The sequence below is a fragment of the Megascapheus bottae genome, chromosome 22, assembly GCF_031878675.1.
Source record: "Megascapheus bottae isolate mThoBot1 chromosome 22, mThoBot2.hap1, whole genome shotgun sequence".
NCBI classification, from domain to species: domain Eukaryota; kingdom Metazoa; phylum Chordata; class Mammalia; order Rodentia; family Geomyidae; genus Megascapheus; species Megascapheus bottae.
Window position 1 is genome coordinate 33,007,202 of NC_143530.1, and position 24,315 is coordinate 33,031,516.

General features: G+C 39.7%; 1 protein-coding gene and 1 long non-coding RNA gene across 3 annotated transcripts in view; one reads left to right on the forward strand and one right to left on the reverse strand.

Annotated features, from left to right (window-relative positions):
* Positions 1 to 11,191: 11,191 nt before the first annotated feature.
* Positions 11,192 to 24,315, reverse strand: part of Elovl2 (ELOVL fatty acid elongase 2) — a 70,953-nt gene continuing 57,829 nt past the window's right edge. Inside the window, exons 4-8 of the mRNA XM_090356478.1 lie at positions 23,131 to 23,208; positions 20,465 to 20,636; positions 17,386 to 17,510; positions 16,050 to 16,184; positions 11,192 to 13,926 (exon numbers count right to left, since the gene is read on the reverse strand). Coding sequence (XP_090212604.1) covers positions 13,801 to 13,926; positions 16,050 to 16,184; positions 17,386 to 17,510; positions 20,465 to 20,636; positions 23,131 to 23,208 — 636 coding nt within the window. The 3' untranslated portion in view covers positions 11,192 to 13,800. The remainder of the gene's footprint in view (positions 13,927 to 16,049; positions 16,185 to 17,385; positions 17,511 to 20,464; positions 20,637 to 23,130; positions 23,209 to 24,315) is intronic.
* On the forward strand, positions 13,469 to 23,200 carry LOC150048486 (uncharacterized). Of its 2 annotated transcripts, none has more exons than XR_016539342.1 (4): positions 13,469 to 13,554; positions 19,491 to 19,588; positions 21,139 to 21,206; positions 23,114 to 23,200. It is a non-coding gene; the product is annotated as an uncharacterized LOC150048486 (long non-coding RNA). The 2 variants fall into 2 exon arrangements; XR_016539343.1 differs by having other exon boundaries at positions 23,069 to 23,135.

The following is a 24,315-nucleotide window of genomic DNA, read 5'->3' on the forward strand; positions in this document are numbered from 1 at the left end:
TGTGGTCAGGAAATTAGATGTTGAACTGATTATAAACTCATGCGTATAGTCCTAGCTGCCTGGAGGCTGACATCTAAAGGACTATGGTTTGAGGCAAGTCCAAGCAAATCATTTGTGAGACCTCCCTCCCCCTGCCTCAACCAATAGTTGGGCATGGTGCTGTACACTGTCATTTAGCTATGATGCAGATGAAAACAGGAGATTGTTGTCTAGGCCAGCCACAGCAAACAGAGAGACCAGAGCTAAAAGGGCTTGGCTGCATGACTTAAGCAAAGGGTAGTTCTCTAAAACTCTAGATGTCCTGAGACAAGTTCCAGTATTACAAGTGGGGGAGGGAGATAGAGGAAAGGGAGTGGGAAATGAAAGAGAGGGAGGAGGAATGCAAGGACGGAGGGAAGAGGAAGGAGAGAGAAAGAAGAGAGGATAGAAAAGAAAAGGAGGGATAGGAAAGAAAGGCAGGGAAGAAAGAAGGAAGAGAAGGGAGGAAAGAAAAGAAGGCCAAAAGGGAAAACAGTCACATAAAGGGTCTGTAATGGTGACACAGCCTGGAAATACATAGTGGAGGTGGGCTTGGAGCAAAAGGCTAGAGACGATGAGGCATGAGGAAACTCACAGATCAGATCGTGGGAGTCCATGGCAGGCAGTGCGCAGAAACCTCCCCAAGGCAGAAGAATGGCCAAGATGTCACTAGGAATTCTCTGAGAGACAGTAACACGTGCTTGTGGAGGTGAGGGTGCTAGCGGAGGCTGGCTGGGAAGGGGACGCTGAGGAGTGCAGTCTCCCCGCCCGCCAAATTCATGAGAACAGAAAGGTTTCCTAGTTCTGGCATATTTGTGTGCATTTTCCTGGTTGAGCAGCCCTAATCCCCAAATCATAAATCTGAAATACTCTGGAGAATTTAAAGCTTCAGATTAAGGTTGTTACTCCTGTACTAGAATTAGAGAAAGCTAGTCGAGAGAGGAATAGGGGAAGACCTGCCCTCAGAAGGGACTAAGGCTGAACAAATGCAAGAGGCAGGGGAAGATTTATTCTTTTTCCTGAAAATGTCTGTTTTCTGCCGAAAGGATGGAGCCCAATGGGAGACTGGGGAGGCCAGGTAGATTGGGGATGAAAGTGGTCAGAGAACTGGGGTCTAAGAAAGCCCAAAGACAGTGTTCACGCCCTGAGTTTAAGCCCCAGGACTGGCAGAAAAAAAAAAGACATTTATTGTTACTATGAAGATGATGTACAGAGGGATTACATTTATATAAGTCAGATAAAAAGTACATTTCTTTTGAACAATGTCATCCCTTTCCTTGTTCCCTCCCAATTTTTCCCTAATCCCTTCCTACAAGTGATATATATGTGTGTGTGTGTATTTTCCAATGAGTATCACTGCTGTATTTATTCATCCTTAATCCCATCATTTCTGTGCCTGCCTTACCTGTTAATGGAGATAAAATATGAGTTCTACCCCCCCTCCTGCAGCCCCAGGTATTAACTCAGGGCGCTATCCTTTAACTTTCATGCTTAGGGTTGTAGCTCTACCACTTGAGCCACACCTTATATTTCTGGCTCATTTTCTAGTTAATTGGAGATAAGGATCTTACAGACTTCCCCTGCCTAGACCAGCTTTGAAATATGATCCTCAGATCTCAGCCACCTTAGTAGCTAGGATTATAGGTATAAACTACCAGTGCCCAATCTTGATATTTTTTCCCCCAGTCCTGTGGCTTGAATTCAGGGTCCGAGCACTGTTCTTGGGCTTTCTCAAGACTAGAGTTCTACCACTTGAGCCACAGCATGACTTCCAGTCTTCTTTCTTTTCTATGTGTGTGGTACCAAAAAATCAAACCAGAATCTTTGTGTGTGCTAGGCAAGCACTCTGCCATTAGGTCAAACTCCCAGCCTAGTATTTTTTTTCTTTTTTCTTTTAAAATTAAAACTGAGTTTTTACATCATATTTCAAATACCATGTTCTATAGTCAAGTATTCAAGAAAAAAATCTCTATATGCAATCACTGGTACATAAATTAAAGAACATAATTAAAATTAAGCCAAATCTTTGTATGTCATAGATACATATCGATCTATATAATATATCAATGTATATCCATATGTCTGTACAATATATCCTATCATAGATAGGATATAGGATAGATATATCTCCAAATTCATGTCAATGACCTGGAATACCTGAGTACTGAGTCATCGCTCTTGTACTGTTTGGATCTAATACCCACATGTCAGGGAGGCCATGCTCCTTTTGTTCCTTTGATCTTGGCTTATCTCTAGTTCCATCCACTGCCCAGTGAATGCCATTGTTTGCTCTTGTCTAGTGGCTATGTAGAACTCCATTGTATATATGTACCACACTTTTTGTACCCATCCATCTGTAGCGAGGCATCTGGGTTGTTTCCAATTCCTGGCTATCGTCGGGGTGCGGGGAAGAGCATGACGGTGCAGTCTCTATCCTGGGTCATGTTGCTCAGGGTAGATGCCTAGGAATGGTATGGCTGTGTTGTAGGGAAAGTCTATGTTTAGTTTTTGAGGAACCTCCAAACTGCTTGCATTATCCTTTTTAATGGCAATAGGAACACCTGTGATCAGCAAACTCATTGCCCTTGGATAAAGGCCAGGCAACTGGAAGAAGCTCTAATGAGATTAAAAGGAGCAGCTCCTATTGAGCCTGAGGAGGGTTTAATGTTCAAGAGATCTTTAGATCACTATTTCCCTGAAATTTATAAACTGGAATTTGTGGTAAAGGACTTAACCTATATTTTGGCTCCAGAGTTCCCTACACCATAGCTGATGCAAAGGAATGCTGTTCATGTTAGCTTAAGCTCTCTTGATGGATTTATTCTTTTGAGACAGAGTCTCAGCTATGTACGGGGGTCTTGCTGTGCTAGCCTAAGCCAGCCTGGAACTTGTGATCCTCTGGCACAATCTGCTGCTGCATGCTGGGATTATAAGTGTGCATACTACAGCAAGCTGGCTCATTGAGTCCTGAGGTGATAAGCAAGAGATGATAGCTGAGCTTTGACTATATATTGTCTTCTGTTTTTTTTCCCCATCAGTCTGAGCCATCTGAAGGTCAAGATAAGTTACCCTTGGCGGGGGCCACATCCTTCACAACCTCCATGAGTAAAGCTTGGTGCTCATTCAGTGCGTTCTGCTCTCTGGGAACTGCTACGCTACAATTGACTGGAATATGCTAGTATTTTGCAATTGCATTACATTTCATTTGTTCACAACAGTTAGGGTTTATATTAAATTAGAGGCATGTTATAGGAAATTCAGGTATTCGACAATTTGAAGAGATGCTGCTTTTTGTTTCTTATGATTTTTAAAAGTAAAATTGATTTTGAGAGAATGATTTCACTTTTTGTGGAAACATAAACTTCAGCAGCATCTATATAATTCAGAGGACAGGAGTTTGGCCTAGTGGTAGAGTGCTTGAATACCCGGGTTTGATTCCTCAGTACCACATACATAGAAAAAGCCAGAAGTGGTGCTGGGGCTCAAGTGGTAGAACTCTAGCCTTGAGAAAGTCCAAGGACAGTGCCCAGGCCCTGAGTTCAGTCCCCAGGACTGGCAAAAAAAAAAAAAAAGGAAAACTCAGATTGAAAATTATGGAAATATTACAGATGAAAATAGTGTTGTATTTAAAAAAATAAAGCTGTCAGGAGTACTCATTTGCTCGGCTAATATTCTAGTTCCTTTAACAATTTAACAAAACCATCCTTTTCTCTCTTTTTTTTGTGGGGTGGGGAGGGACGGGCTGAGGGTCTGGTACCATGGATTGAACTTAAGACCTTGAACTCATTCAATTCTGCCTGGCTGACTCTCTATCACTTATACCATGCCTCCAGTGCAGCATTTTTTTGGTTAATTGGAGATGGAGCCTTACAGCCTCATTGAATTTTCTGTCCTGGCTGGTTGTGAACTGTAATTCTTATTTCTCAGACTCCTGAGTTGCTAAGGTTACAGGAACCAGGTACTTATCCATCTCAAAAACTGTCCTCCTTGGCAGAAGATAAATAGTCACCATGGGATGATTACTAAATATTCTCATGCTCATGAAGTTTGAGTGCATGAATTTGTATACATAGCTGAAAATTTCAATTTATTTTAAAACAATGAGAGCTACTTACTAGAAAGCCATTTACAAAGGAACTATGATCAAATAGGAAATGTCAGACCTTCCATTAAAGTTTATTCACTATATAGCTTAGTAAATTACATCCTATGTCACATGTATTTGCCCCCAAAATGTTTAAAACTCTTAATTTTTAAATGCCTTAATTTTTTGTAATCTTCAGGTTTTTTTGCTTTTGTCTTTTTGAGAGGGGTGGTAGTGAGGTTTGAACTCAGGGTCTCATGCTTGCTGAGAAAGTGCTCTACTACTTGTTCGTGTCTGAAGTCCTTTTTGATTTGTTGTTTTTCGGGTAAGGTCTCATTTTTGTGCCCAGGGTGGGCTTAGATCACCAACCCTCCTGCAGCTAACCTCAATAACCAACATGAACCACCCACACCTAGCTGGTTGCTTAAGATAGGGTCTTACTAATTTTTTTGCCCAGGCTTGACTTGAATTTCAATCCTCCTACTGATTGACTAGAATTACAGGTGTGATTCACTGCACCGGGCCTAGAAACTTTTTCAATGGTTTTGTGTTAGTACATTGTTCAACTGCTTTAGAGCATAAGAACACTTGGATTTTGTTTTTCATTCCCCCAAAACAGTACTAAGGTTGAATTATGCCTCTTTCAGCCTCTCAGGTTCGAGGTCCACCATTTCTGGTGAATTGGATTTTAGTACGATTGCATTGAGCGTCTTCCCTGGAGGAGATGTGAGCAACTCCATGTCTGCTGGTGTAGAGGGCCTCTGTGTGTGTGAGCACTGTTCTCTGCAAACCCCAGATTGTTAGATTATGAGTAGGATGTTAGCGTGCATAAGATATGTTCTTAGCTCTTCAGAACTCATGAGGAACCAGATATCCAGATCTCTGGCCATCAAGGCTGCATATGTGTGAACAAGGGAGTTGTAAGGAGGGAGGGACACATCATTTTTTTTGTTAGGCAATTAGGAATGGCTTCCTGGAGCAGATAGGTCACTTGAAGCAGTTCATGAAGAATGAGGGAAGTTTTTCTAGCATGAAAGAAGAGCGACTAATAGGAGCAGAAACTGAGGCACACGACAGGGTTTTCTTGGTGCTGTAATACTGTGGAGTGTTAATGGGAACTTGCAAGGCCCTAACTAAAGTGTCTCTACTGACTGGAAGGATTTCCAGTGTGGCTGAGATTTTCAATTGGGAATGTTGTTTAGGAAGACTGTTCAAATAGTAGTGGGAGAGCTGAGTCCAATACTCCAGGGGAGATTAATTTAGAAACAAAGGTCACAACTAGACTAGCAAACCTTGAATGGAAAGGAGGGGACAAATCTCAGTCATCTTGGCAGGTATTTGAAGAGCTGATCTTAAGGATGAATTGAAAGTTTCCAAAACAAAACAAAATGTTAAGGTTGCCAGGTGCTGGTGGCTGACACCTGTAATCCTAGCTACTCAGTAGGCTGAGATCTGAGGACTGCAATTTAAAGCTAGCCAGAACCAAATAAGAAACACACACACACACAGACACACACACACACACACACACACACACACACACACACACACACACAAAAAAAAAAAAAAAAACCAGGGCCAGGAGTTTGGCCTAGTGGTAGAGTGCTTGCCTAGCATGCATGAAGACCTGGGTTCAATTCCTTGGTACTACATATATAGAAAAAAAGCCAGAAGTGGTGTTGAAGGCTCAAGTGGTAGAGCTCTAGCCTTGAGAAAGTCCAAGGACAGTGCTCAGGCCCTGAGCTCAAGCCCACAATTGGCAAAAAAACAAAGAACAACAACAAAAAACCCCTCTTGTAGGGTTGTCTCCAATTAACCAGCAAAAAGCCCAAGTAGAGCTCTAGTTCAAGTGATAGAGCACCAACCTCAAAGGAAAAAGCCATGTGAGAGTTCAAGGTCCTGAGGTCAAGCCACAATACTGGTGCCAAATAAAAGGGGGCAGGGAGAAAGAGAAAGAAAGAAAGAAAGAAAGAAAGAAAGAAAGAAGGAAAGAAAGACAGAAAGAGAGAGAGAGAGAAAGGAAAGGAAGAAAGAATTACTGGGGTTGTCTCCTTAAAAGTATCCTGAGTCTCCAGTCACCCTGTCTTAAGCAGCATATCCTTTCTGAGTACTTATATTATCTTGTACTGAACTTGGTGGTGAGGACTCAGTGTTGATCACGTGTCTTAGCATGCTGAGCTGGTGTGGTGTGAGCTGCACTGACTTGCTTGCTTAGTCTGGAGAGGGGAGGGCTGGGGGCAGGACACAGCATGGATATGCTTTTTTGGGGGAAGGGGCAAAAAAGAAGGCCAAAGCACTAGTCATCTCAGAGGAACCTGAACTCAGCCACTGGGGGAGACATGGTCTAAATGGCCTCACCCCTTACCAGTGAGTATGGATAGCACATTGAGCTCATGCTGAGCTCTGGAACAATGGCCACCTCCTTTTCACTCCTGGAGCCTGTGATGGGCTCCATTCTGCTCTTCTGTTTTCCATACTCTCCTTCCCAGCTCCCTTTCTCTTCTCTCTCTTCTCCTTCCCATCTTCTCTCTTTCCCTCTCTTTTCCTCCCCTTCTTTCCTGTCTCCTCTTCCCTCTGTCCTCTCTTCTCCTCTTTCCCCTTTCTTTTCTTCTCTTTCCTCTTCTGTCCTCTTTTTTCCTCTACTTTTCCCTCTCTACCTTCCTCCCTCTTTTCTTCTCCCCCACACTTGTATGTTTTAATTTAAACCTCCAAGAAGTATGTGAAGCACATTTATAAAAATCAGGAAAATGAACACCCACATTCTAGCAAACTTATTTTCTAATAGGAGGGGCCATCGCTCCAAACAACCTGCCAGATTAGTGGATTTTTACACAACAAAGTTGTTTATAAAGGGTCCTTTCAATTTTCCATGTAAATGATTCTGACTTCTTCCTGATTTCAGCACAACAGTCAAGGAAGATTGAGGGCCTAGCTTTATACATTTCTCATCCTGCAGATAACATTTCTTGGCCACCATGAACATCTACTTTGGTCGCCAAGTTATGGAGCATATTAGATGATCCCTCTCCCACTGTCAGTCATTCTCTATTGTAGATGCATGGCCTTTTTGTGGTAACATAACACCATGATCTTGGGCATGCACTGCCACCAGCTGAAAAGACTTGCCATTAACCTCTACCTAGACTATTTCATCATTCCCATCTTACATGTGCGCCTGTACTTGTTAAAGGACCAGTCTCAGCTTCACAGACCCGAGCTTCAAAAATATCAAATACAGATTCAGAAGTATTACTTCTGATCTGGCAAAATCATTCAAGCATTCCCTTTACTAAGCTGTCATGTTTCAGTCCTCTCATCTATTTCTCTTCCCTTGGCTGTTTTCCTTTTTATCTTGTCCCGATGTTCAAGGAATATCAAGAGTATTGCAGACTCTGATACTCTGATGATTTCACTTTAGATCTTTCTACCTTTATCACCAACTTGTCACTCTGAGAAAGTGGGTCTACATTTTATTTTCTCTTCAACAGGACACTTGAATTATATGCATTAAATGTAAGGAGACAGGCCTGGCAATAGAAATAGAGCAGCAGCCCTGATAAACATAGGATTTTCTTAAGGTTGGAATGACAATGCTAATGTCAACTGTCAAAGGGCTAATTTTAATCATCTCAATAGCTAAATCAAAGTATAACCTTTTAACTTCAGAGCTTTATTGATTGAGGCTGTTATAACTATTAGGAAGAAAATACAAACATTATGAAACTGAGAAGTACTGATTTAAAATTGCCTTCCTTTAAGTCCAAATGGATGATTAAGCATACTTCCACCTTACATTTCAAAGATCTAAGTATGAGATCCAAGTCTGACATGTCACAAGCTGCCTTTACTTTTAAAGATGTTAAGATCCACGTTCTAGTGAACAGTAAGCCATAAAGCAGGTATCCCTGTGAAGCCAGTAAGTTGGCACTTGATATTTCTACCCTGGCTCATCACCAGCAATTCAGGATTTGGATTCTGAAGATTTCTTTGTTGGCTGAAGGAGCTGGGACTGTTTCTCCACACAAAAACTGATCTTTGTCATAAATTACGCTGCCATGAGATTTGCAATAGAGCAAAACCTAGATACCTAAGGCCATACAGTGTGACGCTAAATGAAAGGACCTCTAGGATATAGAAACAAAAGCCGTATAATGAGTGATTGTTGCTCTTCATGTACTATGTTATCTCTCATCTCTTTTGCTGTCCCTTGGTTATATTGTTACAGTATTTCACTTTGTTATCTGATATATATTGGATATATGCGTATTTGGTTATTTGAAATTGGATAGGGAAGGGGGGAAAACAAGATGAGGGGTAGGGATGGGGGGGGAGGGAAATGGGGACCAAGACATGAGAAAGGTAGCAATATTTGTGAAGTTATGCACCTTCTATCTGGTCAATATAATGTAACCCTTCTATTAATTACAATAAAAAATGTATGGAAAAATTATGCTGCCACCTCTTCCCCATTTCCAAATCTGGAAATCCTCAATCTCTACCTCGTCGTGAAATACCAACCAGGATCAACTGGGAGTTGATGCTGTCCACTGCTCTGTCCAGCACCGCAGGGGGCAGGTCTAATGCCCTGAGAGCCTTCTGGGACCCAGCACCATCATCCCCCTCCCCTCCCCTCCCCTTCTTTCCCTTCCCTACCCCTCCCCACCCCTCCTCTCCTCTCTCCCTCTTCTTTTTCTTCTTCCTTCTCCTCCTCATCACTTCTTCTCTGCTTTCCTACTTTGCTCTTCCTTTGTTTTTATTTTTTATTTTTTACTTTTTTTTGGTTATTCTGGGTATTGGGCCAAAAAAGCTCATTCTCATGTAGGCCACATCCATAATCATCCTGCTTGTGATTTGTTTTTCAGAAATACTCTCTTGCTTTTACCCAGATTGTCCTCAACCCACAGTCCTCCTGAATAGCTAGGATTACAGGTGTGAGACCCTGCACCTGCCCCACCAGTTTTCTCACTGCATCCACCTGTCCTCACCTTTACCTGACCTTCCACAAACTATCCTGCAGTGGTTCCACACACACATCTCCAGTTCCCCCTCTCTTCCATTTATCTGTGCCTTCCGATCTCCAGTCTCCAGCAATAAACTTCTGTAGCTTTTTGCTTTTGTTGTTGTTTTCTATTTTCTTTTCCTTTCTGACTTCTGACTCACTAGCTACTCTCAAGGACTTCCTTCTCCTGAGACCCTCCCCTACTGATGCTGCAGAACACGGGTGGCTTGTTAGCCTGGCACCCAGAGCTAAACACTACTTCTCATCTTCTATTCAAACCTCCTTTTCTCTAGAAGAAATTCATAGATTTTAATATGATAGCACTGTCATTATGCCTCTCCTTAACTGAATTCTACTTACAAGGACCGGACTTGATTCTTCCCTAAACGATCCCCTCAGGAGCTTCTGCCTTCTGGGTCTGGCTGCAGCTTCACACAGTGGGAAGTCCTCCCCACTGTGCCCTGCAGCTCTTGGCACCATGATGGTCTGGTTCCCGTGGACCTCTCAAGCCTGCTTGCCTTTGGGTTTCATGGAAATGGCAGATGACTTAGTCCAGTGTTAGAAGTCAGAAACAAAGAATCTGCCAAAGTACTCCAGGAATCCAGAAACCAAAGGACATGAAGAGCCCAAGAACAGGATGTGAACCCATCACATGATAGGTAAAGAAAAGTAGAGACTGGCTGGGGCATGTGCCTGGGATGCCAAGTGAGACACGTGACTGATATTTAAACTGGTAGATGTTCAGTAAAACAGAATCTGCTCTATATGTGTGTGCATATATATATATATATGCACATATATATGTATATACACACACATATATATACACACATATATGTAATTTTTGTGTTATGTGCTGGTCTTGAGGCTTGAATTCAGAGCCTAGGCACGGACCCTGAGCTTTTGTACTCAAGGCCAGCGCTCTAACACTTGAGCTACAAGGCTACTTTTTAAATGGTTAATTGGGGACTTTCTTGCCTGGTCTGGCTTTGAACTGCAGTTCTCAAATTTCAGGCATCTGAGTAGGACTGAAGGTACAAGCTACTAATGCCCAGCAACATTTGTTGCTAGGGTCACATCTGCTAAAACTCAGGCTCACTTCGTTGCAAGTATGGCATCAGCTCAAGCAAAAGTGTTTAGAATTTTTTGGTGGTGTTCAGTGCTCTTGAGCCACAGTTTGAATGGCTTCTGCCAGGGAAGTGAATAGGCGGAATGTAAAAGGTGGGAGGTGGTCACTGATGAGTGCAAGATCTTAAGGTACCCAATTCTCAGATCATGAAATGTGCAAACATCACGTCTTGGATGGATAGCTAGTTCATATAGTCTGCCAGATGTGGCTCAGCATCTTCAGGAATGGGCTCCCTGGATCACCAAGTTGCTCAATGAAGGTGTGAATTCCAGGTCTTCAGCCTGTTATTCCCATGTTCCTTCAGTGCAACTAAAATTAAAAATCATCTACAAATAAAGGACATTTACTTTACCCCACAACCGATTATGCCACTTAGAATGACGGTTTCCTTGCTTCCGCTAGACAGGGAAGTGTCCCTTAAATATGTGAATGCAATTTGATCTGAAAGAAAGCCTATAATTTCACATACTCTAACTGCTCTTTAAAGGAATGCCAAGATGGCTTCAGGTGTTTTAATAGCTCTTGAGATCACAATGCTGTGTTTCTGCCTAGTGTTTTCTTCAAACAAATCTAGCACCTACCACGTTATTCTGTAATATATAATTTTTTTTACTGTTAAATCCTCTGCTTATCAAATTAGTATTTTTCTTGTGAATGACTATGTTCTGAAATAGTTTAACGTATTGTGCTAGTAATGCTATATAAAACGCTGCCCGCCCCTTCCCCAGGCAAGACTCGATTTCCTCCTGCCTTGTCCTCCTGAGTGTTGGGATTCCAGGTATGTACCACCAAAGCCAGTTTGAGCCCACTACTACTGAAATGAAGAATTAAACATCTAAAATTAATTACTAAAATATCACTTTATTGGTAAAAAATAAAATCCTTGCATGATAGGTCATTTGGAATACCATGCAGGCACACATGTTAACTTCTTGGAGCCAAATAAGAAAAATGCAACATGTTTTCTTCAGTGTAAAAATCAATTTATTATACAACAATCATACAGAATGCATTTTATCTAAAAGAAAAAATGGCTTCTCCTGCCTCCCTGTCCACCCTAATCATGATGCTATGTTCTTTAAGCGGCAAGTACTTACAAAGGACAACAAAAAAGTGATGTCCTTATTTCACAGAAGTAACCCCAGAGACATTTGGAAATGCTATGGAAATACAAGAGAGAAGTGGAATGGTCTCCCACAAAAGTCTATTCTGAATTTTGCTTAATTCCATTGCTTAATTTCCAAAGCAAACATCCTATTTTGCTTTAAAGTTGAGGATAATTATTAACAGGCTTTACAGTATTTATTTTTATTCCCACAGAAGGAAATTTAGTTGGGAAAACATCCTTTCCATTTTTTAAACACTTATAATTTTGTTTTCTACAATCTTGTTTTATAAAAATCACATTAAAGGGAAACATTTTTTTTTCAAGTCACAACAGTTAAAACATTTACCTGATTCAATTTTTGTGGCCCAAGATTTCATAGCTCTGTGAACTTTTTTGTCAGCCCTTGAATAGTTTAAGACTAATGCTTTACTAGGCTTGGCTAGAATCAGTTTCCACTTTGCTCTGAGAAGTTGAGAGCTGGTCTAGAGTTTCTTGATGGTAAGTCTGTTGCAGGAAGGCCCAGTGTGCTACACAGACATGACGCCCCTGAACCCATTCCAGTTGCAGGAATGATGCAAGTGAGACGCATGGGCCAATCTCTCTCTCCTCGGTAAGCCTTGTTTTTACACAGAATGCACTTTGGTCGCAAATTTCTGCTGGTGTTTGAGAACTAAAACTGAACCTGAGTCCTTTCTCTCCAAGGGACTTTCTCCTTTGCTACTTTGTATCTTGTCATAGAGAACAGCAGTCATAGTCATACTCAAAAGCTAGCCCTTGTTTTAATAAGAGTTCCCAGAAGAGAACTGTTAAGTGTTAAGTGGTGATTAAGCACCCTAGAGAAAACCACTTAGAAGACAAATAGCATAGGAAATGGGCATCACACAGGAAAAGTGTCTGCTCAACACAAATGACCATCCAGTAGAGACAGGTGTTACAGGGCACAATACATTCACCCTCAAAGACTACAAGTGTTAGCTGCCTTTCAAAGTCAGGCCAGCCCTGAGAAAGCATACATGAAGTTTAAAAAGTGAGAACGATTTTCCAAACAGGGAAAGTTTAAAATGAGTTCAGGAGAGCAAAAAAGGGGCAGAAAGGCACCATTATTTTAGGCAACTGTTAAGCCCCCTTCAGTGGTCATGTGTGTGAAGTTAGTGTCGAAACTTTAAAACATTTAGAAAACAAAGTAGGAAAGATGAAGTGTCAAAGTTGGCAAGTCTAATCTTATAAGCATAAATCTTTAGAAAACATTTTGTCTTCATTCTTTGTGCTTAAGGAAAGGAAATTATTGTATTGTCAATGCTTCTATCTATTTTTGTGCTTCTCTGTAGAGACTGCAGTTCTGGGAAAGGAAAAGATGTGTTGTTTGCCAAACTAGCATATCTATTGTGACTTACCAGCCCACATCCGTGTTGGAATCTTTCTGTATTTGTACACCATTTGCATCCTGTTTTAAAAAACGTAAATTGCTGCAGGATTTGGTGGCAAGTATTTGCAATAATGTTCATATGTAGGCTATCAGGAAATAGCTAACAAACTCAAGGTTTACTCTACCCTGATGATTCTGTTAATTTTGATTATATTCAGGCTTACATATAGATATATACATATATATATATATGTATATATCTCCTTAGCATGCATATGCTAAGGAAAGGGGCAGATTAAACTTTACTCCTGTTCAGAAAGGAAGTGAGCAGCCAGCCAGATCTAGTCTTAGCAACTGATGTGAGAGACAGACATAAAGCTGTGAATAAGGAAACCAAATTAAAACCCAAGAGTGGCTCCTCCCAAAGTCTGACTAATGAGGACTTTTTGGAGCTATTCTTTCTATTTTGCCCAAGCTAACCTTCTAACTTAAGATACACCTGCTTCTGCCTCCCAAGTGCTGGGATTACAGGTGTGAGCCACCCAGGTCTTGCTTAAGAACTAGTCTCTGGCAAATTTCAAATAAGCACCTGTGAGAATATGACCAAGTCTGGCTTGAGAGATTTTATTGGATTTGTCTTAATCTGATAATTGTATTGAATATTTTCTGGCATTGCTATATAAAGGAACAACTGGGCTGTTTTATGCATTGTTTTATGCTTAGTGTGTTGTTTACAAACCATTTGCTCTCACAGACTTGAATGTGAACAACAGTCTAACTTTCTGTGAAGACGTGCATGACGGGCAGTACTGCGTGCTTCCTGGCGGTGTGTGGGTAAAGCATTATGAGGGTAAGTCTGTGGGAGGAGGGGGAGAAGCCGCACCTGTGCCGAGTGTTACATCACCTCATTCCTGACCAAAGCTCTCCATGAATAGAGCAGCCTAATAGCAATATATTAATACACTCTGGGTATGAATGATTTATAAACACAAAACAATTTATGCTAAAACATACAACTTTCAATTCAGTCTTTGCTTTAAAACAAGCGAATCTGTTAGACTAGTGCAGTAGATATGCATTTCCTGTTCCTTTACTATTACTGCGTTTTCTTGGTCATCACTCCATTAGCTGCAGGGACATAGGCTTTGGAAAAGCCATTCTTGACATCTTTCTCTGTAGGTGGTTCTTGTGTATCTTTCTTCACTGGCTTTTTTCGGTAGGTCTGTTGGATGTGTACACCAGAAAAAAAAAGGACTCTTTAAGTTTTAAGATCTTGCTCTAATACTGCACACCGTTATGAAACAATACATGGTCTTCTATGGCCCTGGACATTGTATTAGGAATGCTCTTTTTAAGCATACAGTTAAAGATAAAACTAAGAAACCATGACAAATTTATTAATATCAGCAAAATGGGGTTCCATTCAAAGTTAGTATTCAAATTATTCTGCATTTGTTTTCAATTGAAGTATTAGCATTTTTCCTACTTGAAATACCTGTAACTATAAAAGAGCCAGGTACTGGGGGCTGAATCCAGGACTTTGTGGACAGTACCCACAAGCTCTGTTACTGACTATCACACTCTAGCATATCCTTCCTATTTTGATAGAACACCTGATCTCTCATCTCATTTTTACTAGTCCTGGTACTAGAACTCAGGGCCTGGACACTGTCCTCTAGTTTTCTCAAGGCTAGTACTCTACCACTTAAGCCACAGCACCACTACTGGCTTTTTCTGTATGTGTTGTACTGAGGAATTGAACCCAAGGTTTCATGCATGCTAGGCAAACACTACCACTGGGCCACATTCCCAGTCTCCTTACTTGTATTTTTAAAACCATGGTAATAACAGTCAATGCTAAAATTACCTTTTCAACTTTCAGACAAAGATTTGATTTGAACTAGTATGTAGTTAACTAAAGATTCCATGTTACTTCCTATCTCTGAGAGGCCACCTCATTCTTTCAATGCTAATGCCAAGCACTGAAGGGGAATCCCTTGGCTTTCCTTTAACTCAGCGTGTTCTTGCCTACAAGTATGGCTTTTGTTTGGTTCCATTAATGCTATTTCTTTACAAGTTCTCAAAGAAAACTTATAAGAGATAAAAGAGACAAAGCTGCTAGGCAGGTAGCTCAGGCCTGTAATCCTAGCTACTCAGGAGGTTGAGATCCAAGGAGGATGTCGTTCAAAGCCAGCCCAGGCACTAAATTATCTCCAATTAATCACTAGAAAAGGGGAAGGGCAGTAGCCTTGAGCTGAAGAGCTCAAGGACAATTCCCAGGAGCAGAGTTCAAGCCCCATGAGACTCCCGCAAAAAAAAAAAAAAAAAGACAAAGCCTACCCAGTCTAATTTTATACAAACAAGATTTGAAAAGCTGTCCAAAGCTCAGTTCCTATAGTTATATTTTGTATAAAACTAATATAGGTTAAAACCAGTATGGATTAACCAGTATGGATTTGCTCAATTGAGCAAATTTAAAACAGGAAAATGCTTCTTGGATAATGAAAATACAGTTTCAAATAAAACAAGTATTTTAAATGGAAACATAGTGTTATTTGTTGTTGCTGTTACTCTTGTTGTTGGATTAATTGGTGATAAGAGTCTCAGAGACTTTTTAGTGCCTCAAATCTCAGCTAGGATTATAGGCATGAACCACCACACCCAGCTGAAACATATGGTTTTGATGTAGCTTTCCATTTTCCCAGCCACAAAGAGTAATTTAAAGTCTATAATCACCTGAGTCCTATGATATCTAGCTTTTATAGGTTCTTCATAACAATGATTGCTTTGAAATAGTATTTTGAAGATCTCTCCCATTTAAATTACGAAATGAAAGCACTTGTTTAAAAAACCCCACAATGTACTGGTTTAAAGGAAATTTTTCCAAATGAACAGCAAGTTTGATAAGTAGCTAATACAAGCTTATTGAATTTCACATTAAAACTATATTAGATGCCCTATTTTTTCTGCATTCTTCATCAGATTTAGGGAGCCTAGTGCAAACATATGATATAAATTGAGAACTGTACATAGAACTCAATGGTATTTCTGACATAAGTTCTATAAAGATTTTTCAATCCATCTGTATAATGTTTTAATAGACCATTATAATGGTCTATCTATAAACATCTATAATACCTTATAGACCATTAACTCTGATTAGTCTCAAGATGGATCTGGAGAGAGGAAAAGGAATGTATTTCTTCTTTTCTATGCCTGTTATCTGAATTTACTCACAAGCATGTACTACAATCATTTTATCAGTAACATTAAGTGAGCTTATAATGCGAAAGGAACAAATTAAGTAAGCATATCATGCATATGGTGGAGAGTTATATCACATACCTGAATATAAAAATTTAAGAACAGGATGACTAGTGTCATCATATAGGAAGACTGGAAGATGAGGCAACCAAAGGGGAAGCCACAGGGCTTCACAACAGCACTCAGCGTGTGCGTGATGGTCAGCAGGAACTGTATCTGGAGTGACAGAGAAGACAGCAGGTAAGTGGACTGGGTGCTATCCCACCCCGCAGAAGCCACATGTCATCAGTTCATGTATCAAGTACTGTTACTCTCTATAGTTCGTAGGAACTATAGAGAACAAACCAAGCAAAATGTAGAAGTAAACTAGTATATCCTGTCCCAGTGTTGGTTTGACAGTATATTAGTAAGTATGCAAAATTTCTCATTATAAATTTTCTGATGGAAAAGTGGGACTTAAAACTAGTTTTAATATCTACATTTACTTTTAAAACTGTCATGCCTGTAATCCTAGCTACTCAGGAGGCTGAGATTTGAGAATCACGGCTCAAATCCAGCCCAGACACAAAAGTCCAGGACACTAATTTCTAATTAATGACCGGAAAACCAGAAGTGATGCTGTGGCTCAAGTGGTAGAATGCTAGCGTTGAGGTGAAGAGTAAAGGACAGCACCCAAGCCCCGTGACTGACCGCCCCCCCCCCAAAAAAAATGTCTTGGCCTAGTGATAAAGTACTTGCCTAGCATGCATGAAGCCCTAGGTTTGATTCCCTGGCATCACATACACAAAAAAAGCTGGAGGTGGTGATGTGGCTGAAGTGGTAGAGCACTAGTTTTAAGAAAACTCAAGAACAGTGGCCAGGTCCTGAGTTCAAGACCTAAGACTAGTCCACTTGCATTTCAAAGAAAGAGCTTTTTAAGGTAATCATAAACACAAAAAATGTTTTTATGCACAAAGAATATTTTAAATTACCATTTGAGAAAAATAGGCAGTCACATACACTTGATTTTGAGTTTTTTTATTTTTAATGTGTAAGCAAAACTTTTTTTTTTTTGGTGGGTCATGGGACTTGAATTCAGCCTGGGCACTATCCTTGAGCTCTTCAGCTCAAGGCTACCACCCTACCCTTGAGCCAAGCCCCACTTCCCATTTTCTAAAGTTTAATTGGAGATAAGAGTCTCAGGTCCTTTTGTGCCTGGGCTGGCTTTGAACCTTGATCCTCAGATCTTAGCCACCTGAGGAGCTAGGATTACAGGTATGAGTTACCACGCCTGGCCAAAACTGGGGTTTCAACTCAGGACTTCATACTTTCTGAGTAGGTACTTTAATACTGAACCATTCCTCTAGCCCTGAAGCCACTGACTTGTCTCTTTCCCATCTGAGCCACAAGGAGAAGAGATGAAGAAGGGACAACATACCAGTTGAGCTTGTGTGAGGTATTTCTTCCACCAAAGGTATTTGTGCATGGATGGAAACACGGAAAGTCCATAGTAGGAGTACATAAGAATGTGAATGAAGCTGTTCAGTGTTGGTCCAAAGAAGCCTATAAAAGTATAGTATGGGAGTTACTACTACTAGAGAATAAGATGGTTCATTTCTCTTTGTCAAGTGATATTTTCCTGCACATCATAATTTAAAATGAGTGACATGTATGGGACAATCCCATAACAAAGTTCACATTAATAACAAAATCTGAGACAGAAGGCCAAAACTGGCATAAAACTTTCAACGAGTTCTAAACAAAGAATTTCTTACTTGAATTGGGACTGTCTTCCTGTCCTTATTACTGTGCTGTCCCTGAAGTTTTTCTTCACGACTAGTGCTCTACCACTTGACCCATAGCTCTACTTCTGGCTTTTTTGTGGCAGTTAAGAATTTCAGACTGGGGGCTGGGAGTTTGGCCTAGTGGTTAAAGTGCTTGCCTAGCATGCATGAAGACCCGGGTTCAATTCCTCGGCCCCACATGCATAGAAAAAAGCCAGAAATGGTGCTGAGGCTCAAGTGGAAGAGCTCTAGCCTTGAGAAAGTCCAGGGACAGTGCTCAGGCTCTGAGCTCAAGCCCAGGACTGGAAAAAAAAATTAAAAAAAAAAAAAAGAATTTCAGACTGGCTTTAAACCACAATCCTTAGATCTCAGCTTCCCGAGTGTCTAGGATTATAGGCAAGAGCCATTGCCACCCAACCTCCTTGTCATTCATCAGAGAGAAAAAAAAGTTACCTTAAAACTGGCAGAATTCTATTAAAAGAATTAGCTTTAACTGGACAAAAATGGCACATCCAGCGTTTAATTGTAGAAAGAGCACTTTCTTAGCATTCACAAGGCCCCAGGTTTTGATTCCTAGCACCACAACAAGCATACACATACCTAACTAAAAAATATTCCAAGTTTTTTTGTACAGCACTGAATAGAATGCTAACAAGACAAGAATATATTCTGCCCTTTATAATTATCTAAAACATACACAGGAATAAGTTACTAGAGAAAATTTGGAAGATAGAAGATTTAGCAGGGTGAGGCAGTGAGACCTTGAGGAAAAATGTCTTCTCTGAACATAGTAGAGTGGTATTTCAGGAAACCAAGGTAAACAGGCTACATTCTGTGTGGGATTAAGTGTCCAAAAAGGTTTTAGTTGAAAGACAGGGGTCACAGATGGAGTATTGGTAAATAGGGAACTTACCATCTCACCACTAAATCAGTACATAGAACTGCTTAGAGCAGTAATCAGGATTTAGGATCTACACATGTGAGTTGTCACTCCTGTAACGGGGGAGTCTGGGATGGGGTAAGAGGACAACTTATTAACTATCTCCTCTTGAATATGTTGTTTTTTTCTCATTTGGAAAGTGGGTGTAAACTAACCCAATACTATCTTTTAACACTGTGATGGGGATCAACATAGACAACACTTATCAATTCAAATTGTCTACCCCAGTTTTCTAATTCTAGACTAGTAACCTTTAAAATGCAAATCCATGAATAAGAAACACTATGTGTTTAAGCTAGAATAAACTGCATAATTAAGACACAGATAACAATATTATTATACTTATAACTCACTTCAGTGTTTATTAAAAAACTGTGAGTAGTGTGGGGGGGGAGGGAAATGGGCACCAAGACATGTGAAAGGGTATCAATGTATGTGAATTAATGCACCTTCTATCTGGCAAATATCATGTAACCCTTTTACTAATTACAATAAAAAAAAAGTAAAAAAAAAAAAACTGTGAGTACTTAGTAGTAGCTTTTTCATCTTTACATAAGCCAGTGTGATGACTGTGTTAAATGTCAGTGGTTACAAATGAAACTTTTGAAATTGTAAAAATTAACACACTAGATTATAAGTAAAAATCATTTTTTGCTAACTGCATCCCTAATTTTCTTTCTCACTATAGTTTATCAATAGCTAGGAAGGTAGAAATGAAAGATACCTGTCAAGTTATGACAGCGGTTAATGACTATTCAACTTCATGATGCTGCGAATAGAATGTACAATCAGAACAAATCATAATTTCATCTATTCCAGAGTTAACTATGTACTTCTGAGTGCTGGGCAGTGGCAGGACTGAAGATCACCCCCAGATCATGAGAAGACAACTGGCCTCTGTAGCCTATGTTGATAAGGTAGGACATTCTGTGGGCTAGGTTGCTTTCAGTACATCTTTCACTTCTGATGCCTTTATCAGTCTGGGACTCCTTTTTAAGTCAAAGAGAGCCTTTACATTCTAAATATCCTTGATATTTTATCTATCATCTTCTACAAGACCCTATGTCCCAGAAGAAATAAAAGTCCTTTTTAAGTTCTAATTTTTCTCTTACCCGTTCTGATTTTTATAGAGTATTTTCAAATCTAGGGAAATGGGAATAAGACAGTAACAAATAGAAGTGATGTCTAATTCAGTGCTTCTCAGACTGCAGGTCACAACGGATCCAAAAGTGACTCTGAAATCAATGTAGTAAGGGTTTCAGTGTTTTGTAAAACTGAAATTTTAGCACAGTGCATCAGAAAGAGCCAGGGTGAATTTGTTTTTCTTGTTGTTTCATAGAAGATACACACTATTATAAAAGTCTTAAACTCACATCCTCCTATGTGCTCGTGCTATAAATGCCTGGCTTCAAATGCATTTTTTGGGGACTGAGGGCCTTCAATTAAGCCATATTTATTTCTTATTCTTGGGGGTCACATAGCTAATGCCTTATTTTTTTCAGAATTGTAATTACTCTTTTTTTATGACTTTGTAAAGTCATAAAACCTGGACTGACTCCACCTGTATGATAGTAATGATGGCTGTAGAAGGGGCCATCTTCCACATGAGTTGGACTGCATTGCGCTAATTCACTCTACTGACAGCTGATGCACAGAAAAAGGCCAGAGACAAAATGACTACTGACAGACACATGCTTTCTGCCTTTCCCCATCTGTATACACTCTCTGCACAAGCAGGAAACTAATGGTCACTCAAAATCCACTCCATAGAACTAAAATTCAAAATTACTTACTTTGTCCACAGGGTATCCAGTTCAAAACACACCACCAGATATTGAACATAGAGACATGATGATAGACATGAAGAAAAGTGATCTGACTTGTCTTTTTTCGCAAAACAAAGAAAATTGTGTCCAGGAACTCCACCAACTTGGAGAAATAGTACCACCATAACACTTTAGCTACCTAAAAAAAATTAAGGAGAGAAATGTGAGAAATGATTTCTGTGCAGCTCATCTCAGCCTTCTGCATGTCATCTGCCTTGCCTAGTTTGTTGTGCTGCTTTCTCAGACCATTGCAAAAGCTGGTGTATTAGACTCCAATTTTTCGTCATTCCAAGAAACCTGCCCCACCGTAGTAAAAGGTGTGTTACCTCTCTGCAGGACAGGAACTTTCCCAGTCTTTCACCCTTTTCCTGCATCCACCACTCCTCAGGTCTGGCACATTGTAGTCATTCTTTACTAGTTCTCTGAAATGCCACTTTACCTAGTCATCTTCCCTCTCACAGGCAGAAACAGATGCCGCTTTACTTGCATCCTCAAATTTCCCTGACTACACCTCTATAATCAACACTCACAACAAGTACAGCTACACCTCTATAATCAACAGTCACAACAAGTACATCAAGTGTGAGCTCATGTCAGCAGATCACTGGGAGGCTGACACTATTTCATTCTGTTTTTCTCAGTGCCTAGTGTTCACCAGGACAGCATTATTGTTCCTTATCCTACACTGGTTGTCCTCAAGTTAACAGTGGTAAGTCACAATCACCACTTTCTTTTCCTCTAGAGTCCTTTAGACAGCCTCATCTATGGCAAAACCTTTCTTTATTGGAAAGGGTCTTTATAGGAAAACTGTTGTTTTAGCTGAGGACCAGTGGCTCATACCTGTAATCCTAGCTACTAGGAGGCTGAGATCGGAGTCTTATGAATCAAAGCCAGCCTGGGCAGGAAAGGCTGTGAGACTCTTATCTCCAATTAACCACCAGAAAACCTGGTGCTATGGTTCAAAGCAGTACAGTGCTAGCCTTGAGCTAAAGAAGCTCAGGGACAGCACCCAGGCCCCAAGTTCAAACCCCAGGACCACTCAAAACCTTTGCACTTTGATAAGACATTTCTCAAGATGCTATACTTTCTACTTCTCAAGATAATGTTTTAAGCTGGGCTAGTCTGGAACCATACAACCTTCCCTAGCTCAATCTTCCATGTAGCTTGAGATTACAGGCATACAACAATGAATGAACCCAGTTATGGACTGAAAAAGGGGTATTATGAGTTTTTTGCACAGGTAAGCCTCAATCCACAATCCTCCCATTCTTAGCCTCTCAAGTACCTAGGATTATAGGCATGATCTACCCATTCCTAGTTCAAAATGCCTTAAAGTTTTACTGCTTTATACTGTCTGTTGATAACACATACTTTATTACAGATTTATCCACTAATACAGGTGAATAAGCACAATGAACATGGCATACCCATCATGAAACCTCAGAAAGTCAGTCTAGTTTTCTCAATTTCAGTTCTCAGCTCTTTGGGACAGGGAGAAGTATAATTATTAACAATTCCAAAATATTTCACTTGTAAATACTTCTGACATTGTCTTGTCTAATGCAATTAACTCCTTAGTCCTTCCTAATGTCAGTCTATGGTCAGATTTTCCAAACTGTTTCAAGTATGTTGCTTTCCCAAGAATTTAAAACCGGATCCAAGCAGGGTCCACAATGCATTTTTTATGTGGTTTCAAAGTTCCAGACTTCCTATAATAGCAGTTAAGAGACATGGCTAGATCTGTGTTTAGCCAAAATACTTCTGAGGGGGCTCCATGCCCCTCCCTATGCAGCACATATATCTGATACTCAAACTCAGCAGTGAGTTCAGGTGCTGCAAATCTCTGTACTACATCAGTCACAGATGACTGCTGTCTGCACCATTCATTTCACTCAAGAGTTGTAAGAAACGGTGACTGCTTCTCATTACTTAATGCATTTTTCTCTTCTATAGAGAGCTTTCCCTCTTCACCTATGTGGAAATTCATGTGAAAGATAAATGATCAATGATCAATTTTTTTCTAGTATTAGTTGGCCACCTTAAAAGTTTTCTTTTTCATTTTAAACTCTAGTATTTTAAATTTGCGAATTTTAGTATATACTTAGTATATATTTAAATCCATTTCAGGCAGTGTTCTCTAACTTGTGGGAGTCCCATTTGGTTTTGTCATGACCCTAGAATCCTAGGCTAGGTTCATCTTAAATCTACTTCCTGCTCCAAACTAGCAACTGTCCACTTCTCCAAGAATCTTCAACCTTTCTAGTAGTAATTCCATTTGAAGAGCACCTCTGGGTAGTTGTGGCTCACTGCCTTGTACTAGAACAAACTGCTTAGGCCTCTTTTACAGATAAAGCTAAGAAATAAGTCATTCTGTATTTTTTATTTGAGTATGATTACTGCATGCTAGTTTAACGTCATAATAAGTATCACTTTTATTTTTCTCAAATTATTTATGACTGATATGACCTCATAAATTTCAAAACAGCAATATCAGTAATAAAAGAAATAGCAACAAAAACACTGAGTTCTGTTACAGCATATTCATATTTTAGTTTGTTTCTAACTTTCTAGGTAGTAGCCATCGTTTAAAAATCTAACACCAATTATATACAACAGCCATTCCCCAAGCTCACCCGGACATCAGCTTCTCCAGCACTGATGAGATTCTGACATTGAAGGTTGTATCCTCCTTCCCAACTCGACAGAATAAGCTGCCAAAGAACAAAAATGGGGAGAAAGACCAACATTAATAATCTGGATGCAAATTGAACTTCCCATTCATATCCCTAACATCTTTTCATTTTTGAGTAAAAATCCTTGAATTTGATCTATCCTTGTTTTTTGGTCTTTTTTAAATTTTATTTTTTATTATTTATTTTTTATCCCTCCCCCAATCTATCCTTTCTTCAAACATATATTACCCAGAGTATTTACTTGTTGATGCTAAACTAAAATCAGTGGATCTGCTCCTTAATATATTTACTTTAAACTTTACTTGCCAAAAGTAAAAATCTTTATACTAGCCAAAGTAAACATCAAGTAGTAATTATGTAATTAATGAAAATTATCAGATATTTCTATATAAGGAATCATCTAGTAATGTTTTCACAACTAAAAAATGTGAAGAAACTAAATTCTATACTATTTGATCTTGTTACAGATAACAGGACTGAGAGAGTCATAAAACATTTTCTGTATTATGTTCATACTACTTAGTTATTAATCACACAAAGTGATTGCCATCTTCCACATTACTCTCAAAAAGCTAAAACCTCCAAAAAAATCTGTACCTCTTGCCCCATGCCTGGCAGACAGTGAGTGCTCAGTACACACTAGATCAGTGAACTCCTTTCTCAAGATTACGTACTACAAAATGGTAGAAAGATGATGATAATTCAGACTTGTACAAAGATGATTACAATTCAATCTTTTTCATGTTATAGAAAAAATAAGCTGATCTATTTTGTTAAATCCTATAGAAGTTCCTTATAAAAATTTGAAATTTTAGAATATAAGATTATTTGGGTTTGATTTGCCCAAAGTACTGAAGGCAAGTAGCCTAATATTTTCTGCTGCCTTAGAAATATGTAAGGTTTGTATTTTTTAAAACATATACTGACCATTAAAAGAGATGAGCTACTAAATAACACTTAGAATGCTTCAGAACCTTTGTGTTTTCTTCACTGTTCTGACAAATGAACTGAGTGAAAGAATGTCACCTTGGATTTTCTGGACAGGCTCTATTACAAGCCAGTTCAACAACAGCCCTAAAAGGACTTTATGTTTCTGGGGACCATGTTGAAGAGGTTCTGCTCACG